The following is a 17,252-nucleotide window of genomic DNA, read 5'->3' as shown; positions in this document are numbered from 1 at the left end:
CCTCTCCAGAGAGCCTGGGATTTTCACAGCCTGGTGTCTGATACCCAGGATATTTGCAGGGGCTGTTGTGTGCTGTTTCAAACCAGCTACTGCCAAGGGCCGTGAATAATTTCATAATAATCTCCTAACATGCCCTCATGGTTGTTCTGTTCTTTTAAGATTTTATTTTTTTTGAGAGAGAGAGAGAAGCACAAGCTGAGAGGAGGGGTAGAGGGAGAGGGAGAAGCAGACCCTCTGCTGAGCAGGGAGCCCCATGCAGGGCTCAACCCCAGGATACTAGGATCACGGGATCATGACCTGAGCCGAAGGCAGATGCTTAACCGACTGAGCCACCCAAGTGCCCCGGTTGTTCTGTTCTAAGTTGAGGCTTCAGGCCAATAGTTCTTAATCTTGGCTGTCCATTAGATTTCTTTGATGAGCTTCTAAAGACAGCAGGGGCCAGGCCTTGCCACTCCTGGCCCTATGGATTGCAATTCAAACAGAATGGATGCACTGTCCTTCCTGACACCTGCTTTCACCCCAAGTTCTGAGAAGTCTTGATCTTCAGCCCTACTTAAAATGAATCCTTTGGTAAACCTATTAATCATCTACTTTGCCACTCAGTATGAGACAAAGGAAAATGAAAATTGTCTTGTATTAGAATCAGAGAAAAGAGCCTGCAGAAGGGCTAGGACATAGCACACGCCCTTAGCTGTTTCTCCCAGCTCAGGGATGGAACGCACACCTATAATGCCTCCCTTACCTGTTGCTGTATTTGTGGTCACACAGAACCACACGGGGTGCGAGGAGCCTTGGGGCCAGAGGCTGCATGATTTACCCCCACAGCCCCCAGGACAGGGCCAGCTAGAGATAGGTTTCCTTGCAAAAGTCTTTTACACAAAATCACTTTCCAAATCAGGCATTCCAGTTCAGGTCATTAGGCATTTAAACTGTCCTCTAGAGAGCAGGGTCCTGCCCTGTAATGCCTTGTAATGCCTTGTAACGCCAGAACGATTGGTTACTTAATACCAGCAGTACTATCACCACCACCCCTGAACACCCCAGGAGCGAATCTCACTAACTCCTGTCCAGAGCGTCTCTAAAGTCACCCATAATCTCTGGATTCTCTCCTATTTTTTTGGTTTTGGGTTTTTGGGTTTTTTTGAGTAGTGACTTAGTATCACTTTCTTTCAACTGGTCTGTTTCAAATGCTTTCCGAGGTCAGAGAGGTGAATTGCTGTTTCCATTTTTCCTGTCCTTTGGCATCCACTTCCATTTGGCCAGCATTATAATTTCCCCTCCTAACCTTTCGAATGCTGAGCTGTGTCACTGCCCGTGTGTCTGGGCCCTCAGCCAGTTCAGAACAGCTGTCCATTTTCATGCCTTTGCAAAAGCCGGTCAGCACGCCTTGTCTTGGCCTCCTCTTGGAGGCCAAAATGCAATGTCGTGCAAACGATTCTTTGCTGCAGGAAACTGCAGTCCTAGTTGCTGGGGCCAGACTCTGACCTCATAGGACAATAGAGAAACCACCGTTTACACAGCCTTTCCTGGCAGCACAACAGCACATCTGTTGTTTGATTCCCACGTCAGGGCAGCTGCCCATCATCCTTGGTGGGCGCCGCCTCCCAGCCTACGCAAGTTCAGAGGCCCATCTCCTCGGCCTCACCCTCGCAGGCACCGATGGAGTTTAAGCCTTGGGTGAGTGCTGACGTCAGCACCTGGGTGTCCCCTCCAGTAGGGAACCATCTGCAGCAGAGACAGAGGCAGAACAGTGTCCCCAGCGTTCTGCAGACACAGTTGGACACAAACACCCCAGCCCACAGGAGCCAGCCATCCAGGGCCGGGCCCCCTGCTCTGTTGGCGGTAGATAGGAGCTTCCAGAAGTCCTTCTCTTGGGTTACTTGATTCCTGAGACAAATGGCAGGATGAGGAAAGCCCTTCCCGTGCTGTGCCTGAGCCATCTCAACGTGTTTGGCTATAGCCTTGGTCCCTAACTGCCTCCTGTCACTGTTCTTGTTGCACAAGCAGGTGGATTCTGTGGAATTCACCGTCTGGGACATCGGAGGCCCCGCCAGCATGGCCACTGTCAACCAGTGCTTCTTCACGGACAAGGCCCTGTACGTGGTGGTCTGGAACCTGGCACTGGGAGAGGAGGCCGTGGCCAGCCTCCAGTTTTGGCTGCTCAACATTGAGGTGAGGAGGCACCAGCCCTGCAGCTCTCGGGCCTCGGAACATCACGGGGAGCAGGGTGAGGGGGTCTGCCGCTGCTCTGAAGCATCCCCTTGACTGCGGAAATAAAAGGAATGGTCAGGGAGAAACGCTTGGCATCTTGGCAGGCTTTCAGAGGACCCAGAATCAGGTCGCAGTGAAGCGCTTCAAACCCTCCTTGACCAGGTGATGATCAGCACTCTTAAATTTAAGAGCCCCCACCCCCGACTCTTGGACGCAAAAGGAAGACAGAGCTCCCGTCTCACAAGTCAAGGTGGCAAGAGCCTGGATGCAGGCCACAGCCACAGGAAGCTGACATAGAGGCTGAGGGGATCAGAAATCCAGCTCTTCTGGGGTGCCTCATGCAACCCCTCGGTGCATAACATGCCCTCGAGGCTTACAGAGCGGAGTGTGGGGCACAGTCCTGGGTGGTGCCGAGGGTCGGCTCGCCTCTGTGCCCGGGAGCTATGTCCCAGTCTCTTCTTGGAGCAAAGGAAGCCGATGCTCAGCTGTGGGGTTCTCTCTGGCAGGCCAAGGCCCCAAATGCTGTGGTGCTGGTGGTCGGAACACACCTGGACTTAATCGAAACCAAATTCCGAGTGGAAAGAATTGCAACGCTGCGCGCCTATGTGCTGGCGCTCTGCCGCTCACCATCCGGGTCCCGGGCCACAGGCTTCCCAGACATCACCTTCAAACACTTGCAGTGAGTGTCCTGCTCTCTCTTGCCTGGTGCCTGGCTGTGGCTGAGGCTGCTGCTCCTTCACCTGTCCATCTGCCGGGGGCCACCGGGATCTGCCTACAGAGGGCTCCTGAGCCAGAGCAGACCAGACCACCCCGGGGAGGGCAAGCTGCCTCTAGTGGGCAGGCAGGGCAGAGCCTGGGCACACCCTCTCCATGCTTCCCTCGGGGTCCCCTCCCCGCTGGAGCCAATGCTGAGCATGCATGGCCCTGATGGGACCAGGAGATAGAAATGCGTGTGCCTGCCACTCGTCACATTTGCTGATCTCTGACCAATCGCAGACCCAGGTGTGGTCCTGGTCCTCACACTGGGTCTGAGCGGTCCCGGCCACTGCCAGTGGGACCAGAGCCCTGGGCTTGTTGCTTCTCTCTTGACTCACGACAGCCCTGTGGGGTTATGGGAGTCCTTGTGCCCACTTCACAGGCGATGGAACAGGCCCAGCAAGTTAAGGAAGCATTCTCTCGTAGGAATGAAGTGTGAGTTGCTGTGCTGGTGGCTCTCAGGTTCCTTCACCCCACTCCCCCTGGGTGGAGTGCTGCAGACCTTGGTGCAGGGTCAACCTGGGGACACCTCCACCTGCCCCAGAATGCAGGATCTGGCTGGTCCTGATGCAGAATTTCAGGAATTCTTCGTGTGCCCTTGAGGACACCCTGAGGCCGGCGATAAAATAGGGGCACTGGCCCTGGGCCAGAACCAGGTCCACCCCAAGTGTGCTCCCTTCCAGCTTGTGTCCTTGGGGGGGTGGGGGGTGTCACCTGGCACCTTTGGTCCTCACTTTCCTCCTCCTCAGGACACATACTACATCGCTCCCAGCACAGAGCTTTGCACTGAGAGCTTAATACATTTCTCTGTGTTCACCCTTCATGGGTTCTTTTAACTTGCCAGCCTTAGGGATGAAATTTTGGGACACAGATGCTGCAGAACTTGTCAGTGAGAAGAGGTGTGATGAGTGATCACGTTCTGTTTTGCACTCACAGTGAGCTCTCCTGTAAGAGTCTGGAAGGCCAGGAGGGGCTACGGCAGCTGATTTTCCATGTCACGTGCAACATGAAGGATGTGGGCAGCACCATCGGCTGCCAGAGACTTGCGGGGAGGCTGGTGGGTACCGTAGGCAGGATCCCACTGAAGCCAGAGGGGCTGTTCCCTATTCGCCAGGAATCTAAACTTCCCAGCCCCCCCATTGTCAAACACGTGTGCTGCGGGCTTAGGCTCAACAGTCCCCCATGCGAGCAGTTTTCTGGGGCAGGGGTGGGGAAGGCTGGGGATGGGGCAGCGAGAAGGGAAGTTCACACACTCAAGCCTCCGAGGGCAGCAAGCAGGGTTGGGTGGGCCGGGCACACCTCAGGACCTGAGGGGCCCAGCCTGCCCCCTCTGCACCCCAGATCCCCAGGAGCTACCTGAGCCTCCAGGAGGCTGTGCTGGCAGAGCAGCAGCGCCGTAGCCTGAGCGACGACGTGCAGTATCTCACAGACAGGCAGCTGGAGCAGCTGGTGGAGCAGATGCCTGACAATGACATCAAAGACTACGAGGACCTGCAATCGGGTGAGCGGGCAGGCCAGGAGGGCAGGTGGACGGGACACAAGCATGGGGCCTCCAGAAAGGGAGACTCACCTTTTTCACTGCTCTGCACCTGTCTGCGAATGACTGTCAGAGCACTTCAGGTGGTTGTGACACGGGAGTCACAGATACATTGTCACAAGGAGCCAGATCTGCAGAGATAGATGGAGAATCTGGATGATGGAGGTCCGCAGACCAGAGTCCTCCTGCTGGCCATCAGATCGGCACGCTGGAGAGTGTTATGAGGTGCCACCAGGAAACCAGTGACAGGGCAGCAGGCCCTGCTAAAGGGCAGTGTATGCCTGGGACCATTGATTGCTTCCTAAGGAAAATTTGTGACCTGGGTCCCCTAGGTCACCCCAGAGTCCCTATCACTCTATGTCTGATGCTGCTTCATCCTCCCCTTCCCTGGGCAGCCATCAGCTTCCTCATCGAGACTGGCACCCTGCTCCATTTCCCCGACACCAGCCACGGCCTGCGCAACCTCTACTTCCTTGACCCCATCTGGTTATCCGAATGTCTGCAGCGGATCTTCAACATCAAGGGCTCCCGGTCGGTGGCCAAGAATGGGGTGATCCGAGCAGAGGACCTCAGGATGCTGCTGGTGGGGACCGGCTTCACGCAGCAGACAGAGGAGCAGTACTTCCAGTTCCTGGCCAAGTTTGAGATCGCCCTTCCTGTGGCCAATGACAGGTAAAGCCACTGCCGGGCTGTTCCCACTGCTCACTGGAGGATAGAGTAGAGACTGGGGTTGCTGGAGGCTTGAAGAAGAGCTCTAGGCATGGGCCATGGGGAGGGCCTGCCTGCCCAGGCCGGCTGCTCCTTCCTGGGCCACGCGTATCTCTTTCTGGTGGGGGGTGGGGAGGAAGTGTTCAAAGAAGTGCATTTACTGAAAAAAATGCAGGAGAACACACAAGAATGGCATTAGAAATATCTTGCTGGCAGAGTTGGGGGGGGGTGTTTCTTGTTTTAGAGGGTTAATTGCTTGGTTATTTAGTGAATGCAAATGGGATAAGTGACAAGGATGTGCATGCTAATTACACAGCTGGGCTTCAAAATGCAGGGAGGGCAGGGGCCGGGGTGGGATTGGGCGCACGTGGTCTGATCTATGAGAGATGCTACATCTGAACAAGCCAGGCACACATGGCCTCTGTGCTAGAATTTCAGTTTTAGCCACTTTCTGGGTCTGATCCTGATGTTGTCCACAAAGCAGTAGCCAGGACCCCAAATCTGCAGACCTTTACCATGCACCTACCGGAGTCCCTATCACCACCTGCCCACACCCCAATCCCAGAGCTCTGGGGACATGCATACCAGAGGCTCCTGGTAAGCTGGTCTGGACCCTGTGTGGCCAGCCCAGAGACTCTACCTGCATAGACTGGGCCTTCTGGGAGCCAGACCTGGGCCACTGAGCCCGAGGCACCGCCCAGATTTCTGCTCGACCTTATAACTATGGGAGAGGGTCTCTTATCGCTCCAGGCCCCTGGGAGGCAAGAGTGAGTCCTATAAGGAGAAATCCCAAAGAAGAATTGTAAGTCCATGTGATCCCCCATACCATGACCTATGTGTGTCCTTGACTTTGATCCATGCAAAGTGAGGCAGCCTCTGAGTTTACAGCATTGCCAAAGTCTGACAGTTTTCCAGTTATTTTTATCTATAGGTTAGAGGAAAGAGGGGTTGCCAGCACTCAGTAAAAGCAAGTCAGTTATACACACATGTATGTCTGGTTGAACCATGAAATCCGCCAGGTCATGGCCAAGTCTTCAAGGAGGCTTATAGGACAGCAGGTGAGACCACAGAGCCAGAATGCCTGAGTATGAATCCCGACTGCCTTTCTTATCTCATCTGTACAATGGGAATAATACTATTATCAACTAGTATTGCAATTATTATGAGGATTAAATGGGATAATACATGTAAAGTATGAAAAGTGTCTCTTGCACGGAAGAGCTCCAAAGATGGGGCACCTGGGTGGCTCAATTGGGTTAAGTGCCACCTCTTGATTTCAGGTTGGGTTGGTCAAGCACCACATGGGGCTCCTCATTCAGCAAGGAGTCTGCTTGAGATTCTCTCTCCCTCTGCCCCTCCCCCTGCTTGCTCTCTCTCTCTCTCTCTCTCTCTCTCTCATCTGTCTCTCTAAAATAAATAAATCTAAAAAAAAAAAAGCCTCGAAGACATTAGGTATCATCAGCATTATTATTGTTACTCTTTATATTAAATACTCATAGCCAGTGGCATCTGGTTCCACATAAAGTTGCGAATGTCCAAGCATTTTCCATTTTAGCACAGGTATGATGGTTCCCTTGGGGTCTCCCCCACCGCACAGCCCAAATCCACAGCCCCCGTCCATCCTGCACCAACCCTGTGGGACAGGTGTCCTTTCTCTTCCCACGCCAGGAAAGCAGAATCCACAAAAGGTTACACCATGTGCTGAAGACACAATGCCAGGATAGACACTTCTACAAAATTTTCAGGGGTCTCTTCCAGAACGTTCTAAAGATGTTTTGTTGGAGCTAAACCGGTGTATTTTAAAAGCCTCTGGGTAGCTGAAGGCAAGACCTTTGTTAAGAAGAAGGCACATCTGAGGGCCACCCTGTGCCTACCTCCGCAGCCCCACATGCACAGAAGATGCTGGTTTTCAGGCGTGCTCTTGAAAGGGGCCTCCCCAGCTTCAGCTGTTGTCAACTGACTCGGTGACTCAGCAGGTTTATGATGAGCAAGAGCACTCTCATAAAACATCCCTCGGTACACAAACAGCCACATTCTAACTTTTTAAAGGCGACAGTGTTGTCTCAACCAGCCAAAAACAATAAATAGCTTCAAGGGCCAGAAACAGGACTCTGACCCCAATGTCTGCATGGTCTTTGGAACTGTGCGGCCATACCCATGTCTCCTTCACGGTTCCGAGTTAATTTTAAGCGATTCCCCAATCACAGCCCTGTTTACAGAGAGCGAACCAAGATTTGCCATGTCTGATGTGTTACTGATGCAGACCTTTTCATGTCTTCCCTTAGCATGTTCTAGTGGCTGTCCTACAGACCTGCCTTGAGAGGTTTCTCTGCTGTGCCCATCTTCATTTCCTCTTGGAGCATTCATTGTCAAGTACAGAAACTACTCGGTCTTTCTAGGAGTAGAATTCCAGAGGCCCTGGAGGGGAGGGCACCAGGGCCGCATGCCCAGGCCAGGCTGTGTGCGTGCCAGGGTCAGGGCACCCACGGCAGACGCTGGCCGCGCCGTTCACTTGTCCCTTCCGATGTGTTCCAGCTACCTTCTGCCACACCTCCTTCCGTCCAAGCCTGGCCTGGACACCCACGGCATGCAGCACCCCAAGGCCAACACTATTCAGAGAGTGTTTAAGATGAGTTTTGTTCCTGTCGGCTTTTGGCAAAGGTTTATAGCACGGATGCTGATCAGCCTGGCGGAGATGGACCTGCAGGTAGCCACAGCCTCTGCGTGGGGGAGGGCGTACAGGGAGCTGTGCCCTTTCGGGAAGCAGAGGCCTTTTGCTGGAAGGGCTTCAGCAAAGCTTCAGCAAAGCTGAGGACCAGGAGGCCAGCCTGGCATAGCTGCCTTCTCTTCTGTCGGCTGGCAGACCCATTCGAGCCATTCTGTGAATCCCAAACCAGCACCTAGCTGGCTCAGAAAACTCATTTTAGGAACCATGGTTGAAAACCAATGCACATCAAAAATCCCCTCAAAGGCTTGTTAGAACATAAATGGCCGGGCCCCCTCAAAGGGTTTGATTCAGGGGGGGGGGACTGGGACCCAGCATTTTGTGTATCAAACCACCGTCCCCAGTGATGCTTTGGGTTTGGGGACCACACTTGGAGGACCATGGCTTTCGAACCATGGTTTTGCCACTCAGGCTGTGCACTACACTTACCTGGGGAGCTTCCAACAGACATGGGCAGAGCACAGGCTGCCCCAGTTAGAATCTCTGGATACACCACCAGGCACTGCGAGTTTTTAAGGCTTGCCAGGTGATTTCACTATCTAGTCAAGCTTAAGAACCACTGGTGTAGATCTTTAACTTGGTCTGGAAGCAATGAAGACCTAATCCAGGGAGTTATTTTCTGTGGATTCACCTGAGGTGGTTGTAAGGCATCCTGGCTGTCCGCCAATGTTTATTTCATGGAAAACAGTAACATGAAAGTAGCATTTGTCTAGAGTGGTGTTTCTCAAAGTAGGATTCCTGGACCAGCAGAAGCAGCCTCACCTGGGAACTTGTTAGATGCAAATCTTTGGGCCCACCCCACATCCACTATTTCAGAAACTCCAGGATGGAGCCCAACCCTCTTTTTTTCACAAGGCTTCCAGGGAATTCTGACCCACTCTACAATAATAGCACCCCTGGCATAAACCTGGACTATTGAATAGTTGATGTTAAATTCAGTATGAGTTTCTTTTTGCCACATTCAAATTAAAAGGCCCTTATGGAATTAATGACTCCTTGGCTAAATAAAGATATTCTTTGATCTTCCCATATTGCTGAAATTTTAAAAAGTAAAGAGAGCCTGAAAACCCTAACTGCTGTGGCTCATGTGGGCGAAGGAACTTGTTTGCAAGGCCTAGGGGCTCCGTGATGATGGGAAGAGTGGGTGCAGGAGCTGGTTCTTCCACAGGTCTGATTCCATCGCTCTGCCCTCCCTTTGAACTTGTCCTCCTGCCATGTTCTAAGTGGGAGGTCATAGAACACAGTGCTGTCATCGTGTGAGGCCTGAGCTCCCAAGTGGGCTCTGTGTTGGGGATGGGGGCCCAGCTGGGTGTGGAGGCAGGCGCCCTTCCAGGCAGCATCCTTCACTCAAAATGAGATGAAAAGTCCCATTGAAATTCAGATGAGGAGAAGGAGTTCAGTCTCAGGAGTAATCAAAAGCATACAAATTCAAGCAAGGATGAGATGCTGGCCACCTTGCACCTTTCAAAAATCAGCAGAGTAAAGCCACCGTAGCCAGCCCAGAAGCATGACACAGGTTCATACACTGTGGTCAGTGTATACATAGTCTGATTGTTTCAAAAGTGGTTCCTCAATACGTATCCAGAGCCTAAAAACGTTCAGACCCTTTGACGGATTAATCCTACGGCTAAAAATGTGAACTAAGGAAATCATTTGAAATCAGAGGACGCTTTACGACTTTTCATGCATCATTGGCCCATTTGAGGGAGCAAAACATTGAAACAACCTATATATTCAGAGAAATGAATGATCTGGAAAGTTACTATAAAATATTGAACTTTGGAAAAATGGCTTTTGTATGAGTCTGGATGGCATAGGAAACGTGAAGTTCTTAAAAGTATATGAAATTAGAAATTTAGAAAATTAGAAATACAAAATCAGAAAATACAGCTTCAGCTGGTTTTCCAAACATATACATAGAAAAAGAAAAAAAAATCTTAGGATAAAATATATCAAAATCCCTGCTTTGTGGTAAGTTGTTTTGGTTTCTTTTGTACATTTTTCTGTATTTTCTACATTTTTCTAACAAAGTTTTGCTTGTCAAATCAGGAAAGGTTTGAAATAGGAGAGCCTTTTATCAATCCTTTGGGAAAAATGTGCTCCCAGAGTGTTGTGGGGTCCTCTCCAGATAATACAGTGTTTAATTTGGCAACAGGATGCGTGGTGACGGAGGAGGAGGAGGAGGAGGCGGTGGGAAGACGGGGGCGGTGGCGGGGGAGGGGGGGAGGGGATGGTTATTTATCACGATGGGGCCAGGCCAGCCTCTTCCGAGCTCTGCCCAAGGCCAGCAAGGAGGCTGGAATACTTAAGCAGGATCTTTTCTCTGTCTTTCAGCTTTTTGAAAACAAGAAGAATACTAAAAGCAGGCACAGGAAAGTCACCATTTATAGTTTTACAGGAAGCCAGAGAAATCGCTGTAGCACATTCAGAGTGAAAAGAAATCAGACCATCTATTGGCAGGAAGGCCTCCTGGTCACTTTTGATGGGGGCTACCTCAGGTAGGAATACTCGGGAACCCACCTGACAGGGGCAGCCTGAGGCCATGGGAACAGCCTCCTTGGCCGCCTTCTCTGGGAGACAGTCCCCTCAGGGTCCAGAGTTCTCCCCAGAGCAACACATCATGGCAGCTTGTTGGAAACAGGAGATCCTCCCCAAAAAATGTCTAGAGCACCCCCATCTCCTCACCCCTCCTCCTTTCTCCTCGCAGGACAGGAAAGGTGAGGGAGGGTCTGGTGACCACAGCCCACGGCCACTGAGTTCTGGGATGAGAGCCTGCAGTGGTCACTTAGGTGGTCACTTAGGTGATGCCTGCAGGACCCTTGCTGCCATCTGGCCCTGTCTTCTCGTCCTATGTGATGATGGCCTAGGTGACACCAGGGATCCTACAGGCAGCATAACAAGATACACAACTTAGCTCCCCTTTTCTGTTTTCTTTACCTTTTTGAGAGAAACACATCAAGTCAGCTCGAGAGGTTTAATAAATGACTTTTAATCAGCTTCGATAAACACGCAAAGTTATTTCAACTTTACACTGAATTTTTCAAAATATTCTTCAGCTCCATGAAGGAGAAGGGTGAAGTATCCTCTTTGGAGGGCCTGACTTGAGTTTTTCTTGGTGCCTAGTGCTCTCATATAGATGTTCCCACTTAAAGCTCACAGCTGCCAGCTGGCAAACGAGAATCTCATAGTTCAGAGAAGGCGAGAACCTGCCCCAACGTCCCACTTGGGGGACTGACCCCTGCCTGAGCATCCGTTACCACCAAGTCCCCGCTCTGGCCACATCACCATGTTGGGAAGTGGTGGAGGGGACAAGGCATGGTCACATACACAGGGACGCAAACACGGAGGCCCCCTTGACAGTCCTGCAGAGGCACAGAGTCCTGGGGTGGGGGTGGGTGGGGGGTCCCTGGGGTCTGGAGGCACAGAGATCATCCCAGGGCCCCCAACGCCGGATCACAGAGGGCTCTTTGTTTCTGGGTTGCAGTGTGGAATCCTCAGACGTGAACTGGAAAAAGAAAAAAAGCGGAGGGATAAAAATCATTTGCCAGTCGGAAATGAGGGACTTCTCCGCGATGGCTTTTATCACAGACCATGTCAATTCCCTGATCGATCAGTGGTTTCCCGGTAAGAAAACGTTCTGGAACCGAGTCTTTGCTCATGTATTTCTTTATGAATCAGGGTGGGGCTTGTTATCTGGGGAGCAGAAGTCTCACTGGGATTCAGCCCGAGGAAACCAGAGAGGTCCTAAGCGCCCTTTGGCAGAATCCTGGTCCCTGGGGAAGTCTGGCAGTGACACGGGGTCAGGAGCTATGGGGAAAATATGGGCCTGGATCCCCATGGTGTGAGGGGAGACAGATAACCCTGGGTGCCCCGCGTGGCCCAAGAGAACCCTCCATGTGAGGGTCACCCGGTCTTGTTTACACAGTGAGGACAGTGCTGAATTCTGAGGGGATTTGACCCTCTGACAGAGATGGGAGACTAGGGAAGCCACACCTGTTGAGGACCCCCATTTTCCTCCTGCTCCCTCCCCCAATTCCCAGAGGTGATCAACCACCCACATGGCCCTTTGATCAGCTTCTTCATTGACAGTCCACCCAAAGAAAATACTTTTTGAAGTGAAGCTTTTGAGGCCTTCTGTTTGTTTTGCTACCAGAGTGGAGATGAACCCGCGGGGCATCCTGCAAGGAGGAAGCTGTGCAGGGAAAACCAGGCAGCCTCCTCCTTGTGAGCCCTCAGCCTCTGAAGGCTGGTGGCCGAGAGAGTGAAGGATGGCTCTGGACTCCAAGACCTGCTTGGCCAGTGCTCTAACCTCCCCGGGCTGCCTTCTCGCCTGTGGCTGTCCCCATGTCCTAGGACAGCATCAGGGGAGATGCTTAGAGAGCTCTCTGCTGGGGGGCATGCTCTGGACACCAGGGTCTGGGGGCCATCCAGGGCTGATGGGAAAGCTGACCTAGAAGGAAAAAAGGGACCCAAGAGTGGTGCCTGGGTGGCTCAGTCAGTTAAACATCTGACTTTTGGTTTTGGCTCAAGTCATGATCTCAGGTTCTTGGGATCGAGTCCTGTGTGGGGATCCACACTCAGCATGGAGTCTGCTTGGGATTCTTTCCCTCTGCCCTTCCCCACCTCTCTCTCTCTCTCTGCCTCTCAAATTAATCAATCAACCAATCAATCTTGGAAGGAAGGAAAGTAAGGAGGGAAGGAACAAATGAAAGAAACAAAAGAAAGAGAGAGAGAGAAAAGAAAAGAAAAAGAATGAAAGAAAGAGGAAAACAGAAAAGAAAGGCAGGCCCAAGAGAAGGCAGTTTGGTGTATGAGTTGTGGCAGTCTGGGAGTGCTTGGTCATCCAAGGAAGCCTCTAGACCCATGTGAGCCTCCCTGGGCTTTTGTGACTCCCTGCCAACCAGTGAGCCCCACAGCAGGTGCTGGGGAGGATGTGATACGGGCATTAGACAATCGTCTGAGACAGGGCAGCTCAGGAGACAGCACCACCAGCTAGCCAGCAGGATGTGTTTACCTGGGCCTCCAGATAGTGGATGCACCCATAGGGTTCTAGGAGTCCCCTCCTACCCTGCACAAGGCAGGCCATCAGCTCACCCTGAGGTGCCTTGGAGACTACTTCTTTGCACCTCCTCTCAGAAGCGTGCAAAAAAGCTGTGTGCCTCCTGCCAGGGGGAACACAGGTAAAATGACTAGGTTCTGTCTATTATAATTTGTACTCATTTCTTCCCCTGCATTGCTCTTCTACGAAGGATCATGGTAATTGCAAGCCTTATGTTTCTAATTTTAAGAACAACTCCTTATTGGTTGTGGTTCGCTTGCTGGAGTGTGGCACAGCTCAGACGCAGCCCACAGCATCCTGTCGGGGCAGCTGTGCAGGAGGGATCCCCAGCCTCTCAGCCGCTCCCCAGCCGGCCCGCTCAGTTTAGGCCACCCACTGTCTGTCCAGTGCATCCCTCACCTTTCCCAGTGCTCGTCTTTCAGGATCTCTCTCTCCAAAAAAGAACCTGAGTCATAGTTCAGCCACTCCCTGGGGTCCAGGCAGGGGCACCCAGACCCCCTCCTACCAAATAGCCTGGGTGCCGTTCAGGGACCCACCTTCAGCCGCCTTCACATAGACTGTCTCCTGCTCTGTCCCCACTTAGCCCTGACAGCCACCGAAAGTGATGGGACCCCACTAATGGAGCAGTACGTGCCCTGCCCTGTGTGCGAGACCTCCTGGGCCCAGCACACTGACCCAAGTGAGAAATCAGAGGGGGTGCAGTACTTCGACATGGAAGACTGTGTGCTCACGGCCATCGAACAGGACTTCATCTCCTGCCCCAGACACCCCGACCTCCCTGTGCCTCTCCAGGAGTTGGTTCCTGAGCTGTTCATGACTGACTTTCCAGCCAGGTAGGCCACAGCACCACCCTGCCTGGCGGCCCCTTCCTCAGGTGGTGGCTAGCTGGTGTAGCCACTGCTTCCCACCCAGTCTCCTGGGACTTATAGGTTTCCAGCCTAGGCTGCCCGAAGGGAGCCAGGGTTGCCATTTCGGAGGCCACAGCAGGCCCAGCTGGGCAGAGCACTTGGAGGGGAGCCATTCTGGGTCCCCACCCCATCTTGCCCTTGTATCAGCTGAGCTCCTTTCTGCTAAGCCAGCCATTGCCTCTGATTCCTACTTTCCTGCCAGCTCAAGGTATAGAAGGCAAATTCTCCTCGGTGTTCAAAAAGGCAGTGCTCCCAGGCCTACAGCCTCATTTTTCTGTCTTGGCAAATGCTGACCCTACCTGCTGCCCTGAGGCTGGGCATTTAGATCCCCCTACATCTGTCCTTGAAGTTGAGTCTGCCTGTAACCTAAGATAATGACTGGGGAGAGAATGCCGAGGAAGAGGAAATGTTTTGTGATCCCATCCAACAGTAAAGAGTCACAAAATCCAAGGGCTGGGTAAAAAGATGGAATCTTCTGTAGTCATGGAAACCAGAAGCTATGACTTGGTCTCCTTGGAGACAGTTTGACCTTGGTGGTTACCAACTCTTTTGGAGTTAGGAAGTCCTGTTGTCATCTTAGTCAAAGGATTGCAAAGGATGTTGTATCTGGCTTCTTGAAATAAATGTAAACTTTTTGGGGTGTGGGGGGATGGTAAGAATATTTGTATTCTCATTTTTCCAAATTGTCCCCCATCCCCAAAGAATCGATGTTGAATACTCTGAGATATTGCAGATTTGGAGTTCCAAAGCACACTTCTGGGTCTATCAAATTAATAAATTGCTTCCTACATTGGATGATAGACTCCCCTGCCCAAAGCCCTTTCCAATATCCCCAGTTATCTCACTGGTAGGAATGATGATGAAATGCTGCTCTTCTGCAAAATGAGCTCCCTTTATTCCTAGAACTCTAATGTGAGGGTTGTTGCTTCTTAGAGACCACATGCAGAGTTTTATATATGCATGAATCAAATTTCTGTAGAGGAGACCCAATTAGGGAGCCCCAAATGTTAAGATTTTCATTTATTTGCTGTTACATTTTACACCCTAGCTGAATCTGGGCTGTGGCATCTACAGTATGAAATCTGGAAAGGCAGACTGGTTGTCCCCATGGGTTTGGATCAAATTGCAGGCTGTATCATGGTTCTTAACCGAAGGTACTTGGCTAGTAATTGAAAAGCCCAACAGTGTGGACAGGATTCCCAATCCAGCAGAGGCTCTTTGGACACTTGAGCTGTGCCCCAGCGGGGGCCCTGAAGCACTGCCCTCCTCGAACTAGGAGTTTGGGTGGTTCGGGGTTGGGGGAGTGGTTACTTGGCATCCAGGGAACCCTGTCCTAGGCCCCATGTTTACAGGATGCCCTAAGGGATCGCCAGCATTCCTACTGCTGGTCCCGGTGGCCATCCTGGGAAGCTCCCAAGTGCCCATGCTGCCCAAGCAGGTGGTTTTGGCAGTGGGTGCTTGGAGAAGAGCTCAGCTCAGCTGCTATACCACCACGGGCTTCAGTGGAGGCAGTGGCACCTGCCTGTAGTGTAAAGTATGCAGTTGAGCTGTGCAAAGTCTGAGCAGCTGCAGAATCCATTCATGGAAGGCATGAAAAACAGCTGCCTAGTGGAGTCGGCCTGTGGGGCCAGGAGGACTCCAGTGGAGGCACCTGGCATAGCCAGCTGGTGAGCAGCCCAGAGAGGCTTCAGCAGAACAGGGGGAGGCCCTGCAGTGGGAGGGCATCTAGACTGCCTTCCCCCTCCCTCCTGTCTCCCATCATCCCTTTCTCTCCCTCTCCCCCCAGCCCTGCCACCTCCCATCATCTCTCTCTCCCTTCCTCCCTTCCAGGAGTGACTTACAGTTTTTCCAAAAGCCCAAAAGAAATCTCCCCTTCACCTAAGATTAGAACACATAGACCAGTGAAGTCTAAAACACCCTGCCCTTGGGTGAAATCCTAGCCATCGGTTGTGCAGACACTGCTTGTGCCAATCAGAAGCCCTCCATGGCCACTCACCTAACCTCTCACTTAGTAAAAAGAAATAAGGAAACAACCAACCTAGCAGTAAATAAATGCAGTGTGTCTGCTGGATATACTAGCTCTCAAAACACAGAATCTTTTGGAGAGAAACTTCCTAGAGAATTTGTTTTTTCCTATGTGGGCCACGTTGCAAGGCTCTCCCCAGTGCGAGCCATCATCCACACCTACAAGGCAGTTACTGTTACGATCCCACTTTATGGAGGAGACCCAGGCTTGTTGAGGCTACACAACCTGTCCAAGGCCATGGTGTATCCTGGATCTGTCTGACTCCACAGGTGGCTTTGAACTGTGACTTCCTGCAATGGAAGAAACGACCAAGGGTGTCCTCACATCCATCCATCCAAGGACCACCCCCACCCCACAGGCCTCTCTGGGCAGGGGGGTCAGGGACCAGTTAGGAGGCTTGGTCTGACCTATGTGGTATTTCTGGCAGGCTCTTCCTGGAGAACAGCAAGCTGGAGCACAACGAGGACGAGAGCAGTGTCCTGGGCCAGGGCGGGAGCGGCACCATCATCTATCGGGCCCGGTACCAAGGCCAGCCTGTGGCAGTGAAACGATTCCAGATCAAGAAATTCAAGAACTTAGCCAACACCCCGGCAGGTAAACAGGGCCCCATGTCCCTTCTTTTCAGGCATGTTCTTCCAAGGTCGTCACACTTCCTGCCACCTTGGGGAGACTGGATGAGGACGGTGGATGAGGCGAACAGAGCCCTCTGAGCAGTCGACCTGCTTTGTTCCTGGCAGGATGTGGAATGGGTCTAAAGGTCATGCTGAGCAAAGCTTAGAAATTATCTTGGGAGACTATTTTCTTGTCTAGATGTTAGCCCCCAAGAGTATGGGCCATCCTTACAATTTCTATCTGCTCCCTGGCTGGCATGGGCCTGGTACATGGTGAGTGCACACTCAGACCTCATGTGGACCCCTTACCTTGCAGGACCCCTCTCAGCCATCTCCACTAAAGAAAGGAAGGTGGCACCCCAGGTAAATGCATGGGAAAGCCAGCCTGGGTGTCTTCTCCCCCACCCACACAAGGGACGGAACACCTTCTTGCCTTGGCACATCCAGGTCCACACACCACGTGCAGCTCAGAGATGTTCTCTACCTAGAGCAGCCCATCAGCACTTAATACCCAGCTAGTGTGGGTACTGGGCGGCCCCCTCACTTCCAGGCGGCTGAATATCACATTTCTCACAGCCCCTGGCTTAGCATGTTCCTCTTTAGGATCATTAAGGTAATTTACATTCCTGGTGGAAAAATCAGAATCCTAGAGCAATGGAAAGAAAACAGATCAGAAAGGAAGAGACAAATTGTTACTATATGAATGACTTC

At 52.0% G+C, this 17,252-nt stretch overlaps 1 protein-coding gene across 5 annotated transcripts in view; it reads left to right on the top strand.

The window, feature by feature from the left end:
* LRRK1 (leucine rich repeat kinase 1) overlaps nt 1–17,252 on the top strand; it is a 121,332-nt gene that overhangs the window by 82,985 nt on the left and 21,095 nt on the right. For all 5 annotated transcript variants that reach the window (XM_072796599.1, XM_072796620.1, XM_072796624.1 and 2 more), the window contains 10 exons: nt 2,008–2,172; nt 2,718–2,890; nt 3,904–4,024; nt 4,309–4,468; nt 4,900–5,176; nt 7,748–7,919; nt 10,272–10,435; nt 11,422–11,561; nt 13,580–13,829; nt 16,358–16,524. In XM_072796599.1, the coding sequence (XP_072652700.1) occupies nt 2,008–2,172; nt 2,718–2,890; nt 3,904–4,024; nt 4,309–4,468; nt 4,900–5,176; nt 7,748–7,919; nt 10,272–10,435; nt 11,422–11,561; nt 13,580–13,829; nt 16,358–16,524 (1,789 nt within the window). The remainder of the gene's footprint in view (nt 1–2,007; nt 2,173–2,717; nt 2,891–3,903; nt 4,025–4,308; nt 4,469–4,899; nt 5,177–7,747; nt 7,920–10,271; nt 10,436–11,421; nt 11,562–13,579; nt 13,830–16,357; nt 16,525–17,252) is intronic.

Source organism: Canis lupus, chromosome 2 (genome assembly GCF_048164855.1).
Source record: "Canis lupus baileyi chromosome 2, mCanLup2.hap1, whole genome shotgun sequence".
NCBI classification, from domain to species: domain Eukaryota; kingdom Metazoa; phylum Chordata; class Mammalia; order Carnivora; family Canidae; genus Canis; species Canis lupus.
The sequence above is the reverse complement of the archived record's forward strand: the minus strand, read 5'-3'. Positions and strand labels throughout refer to the sequence as shown.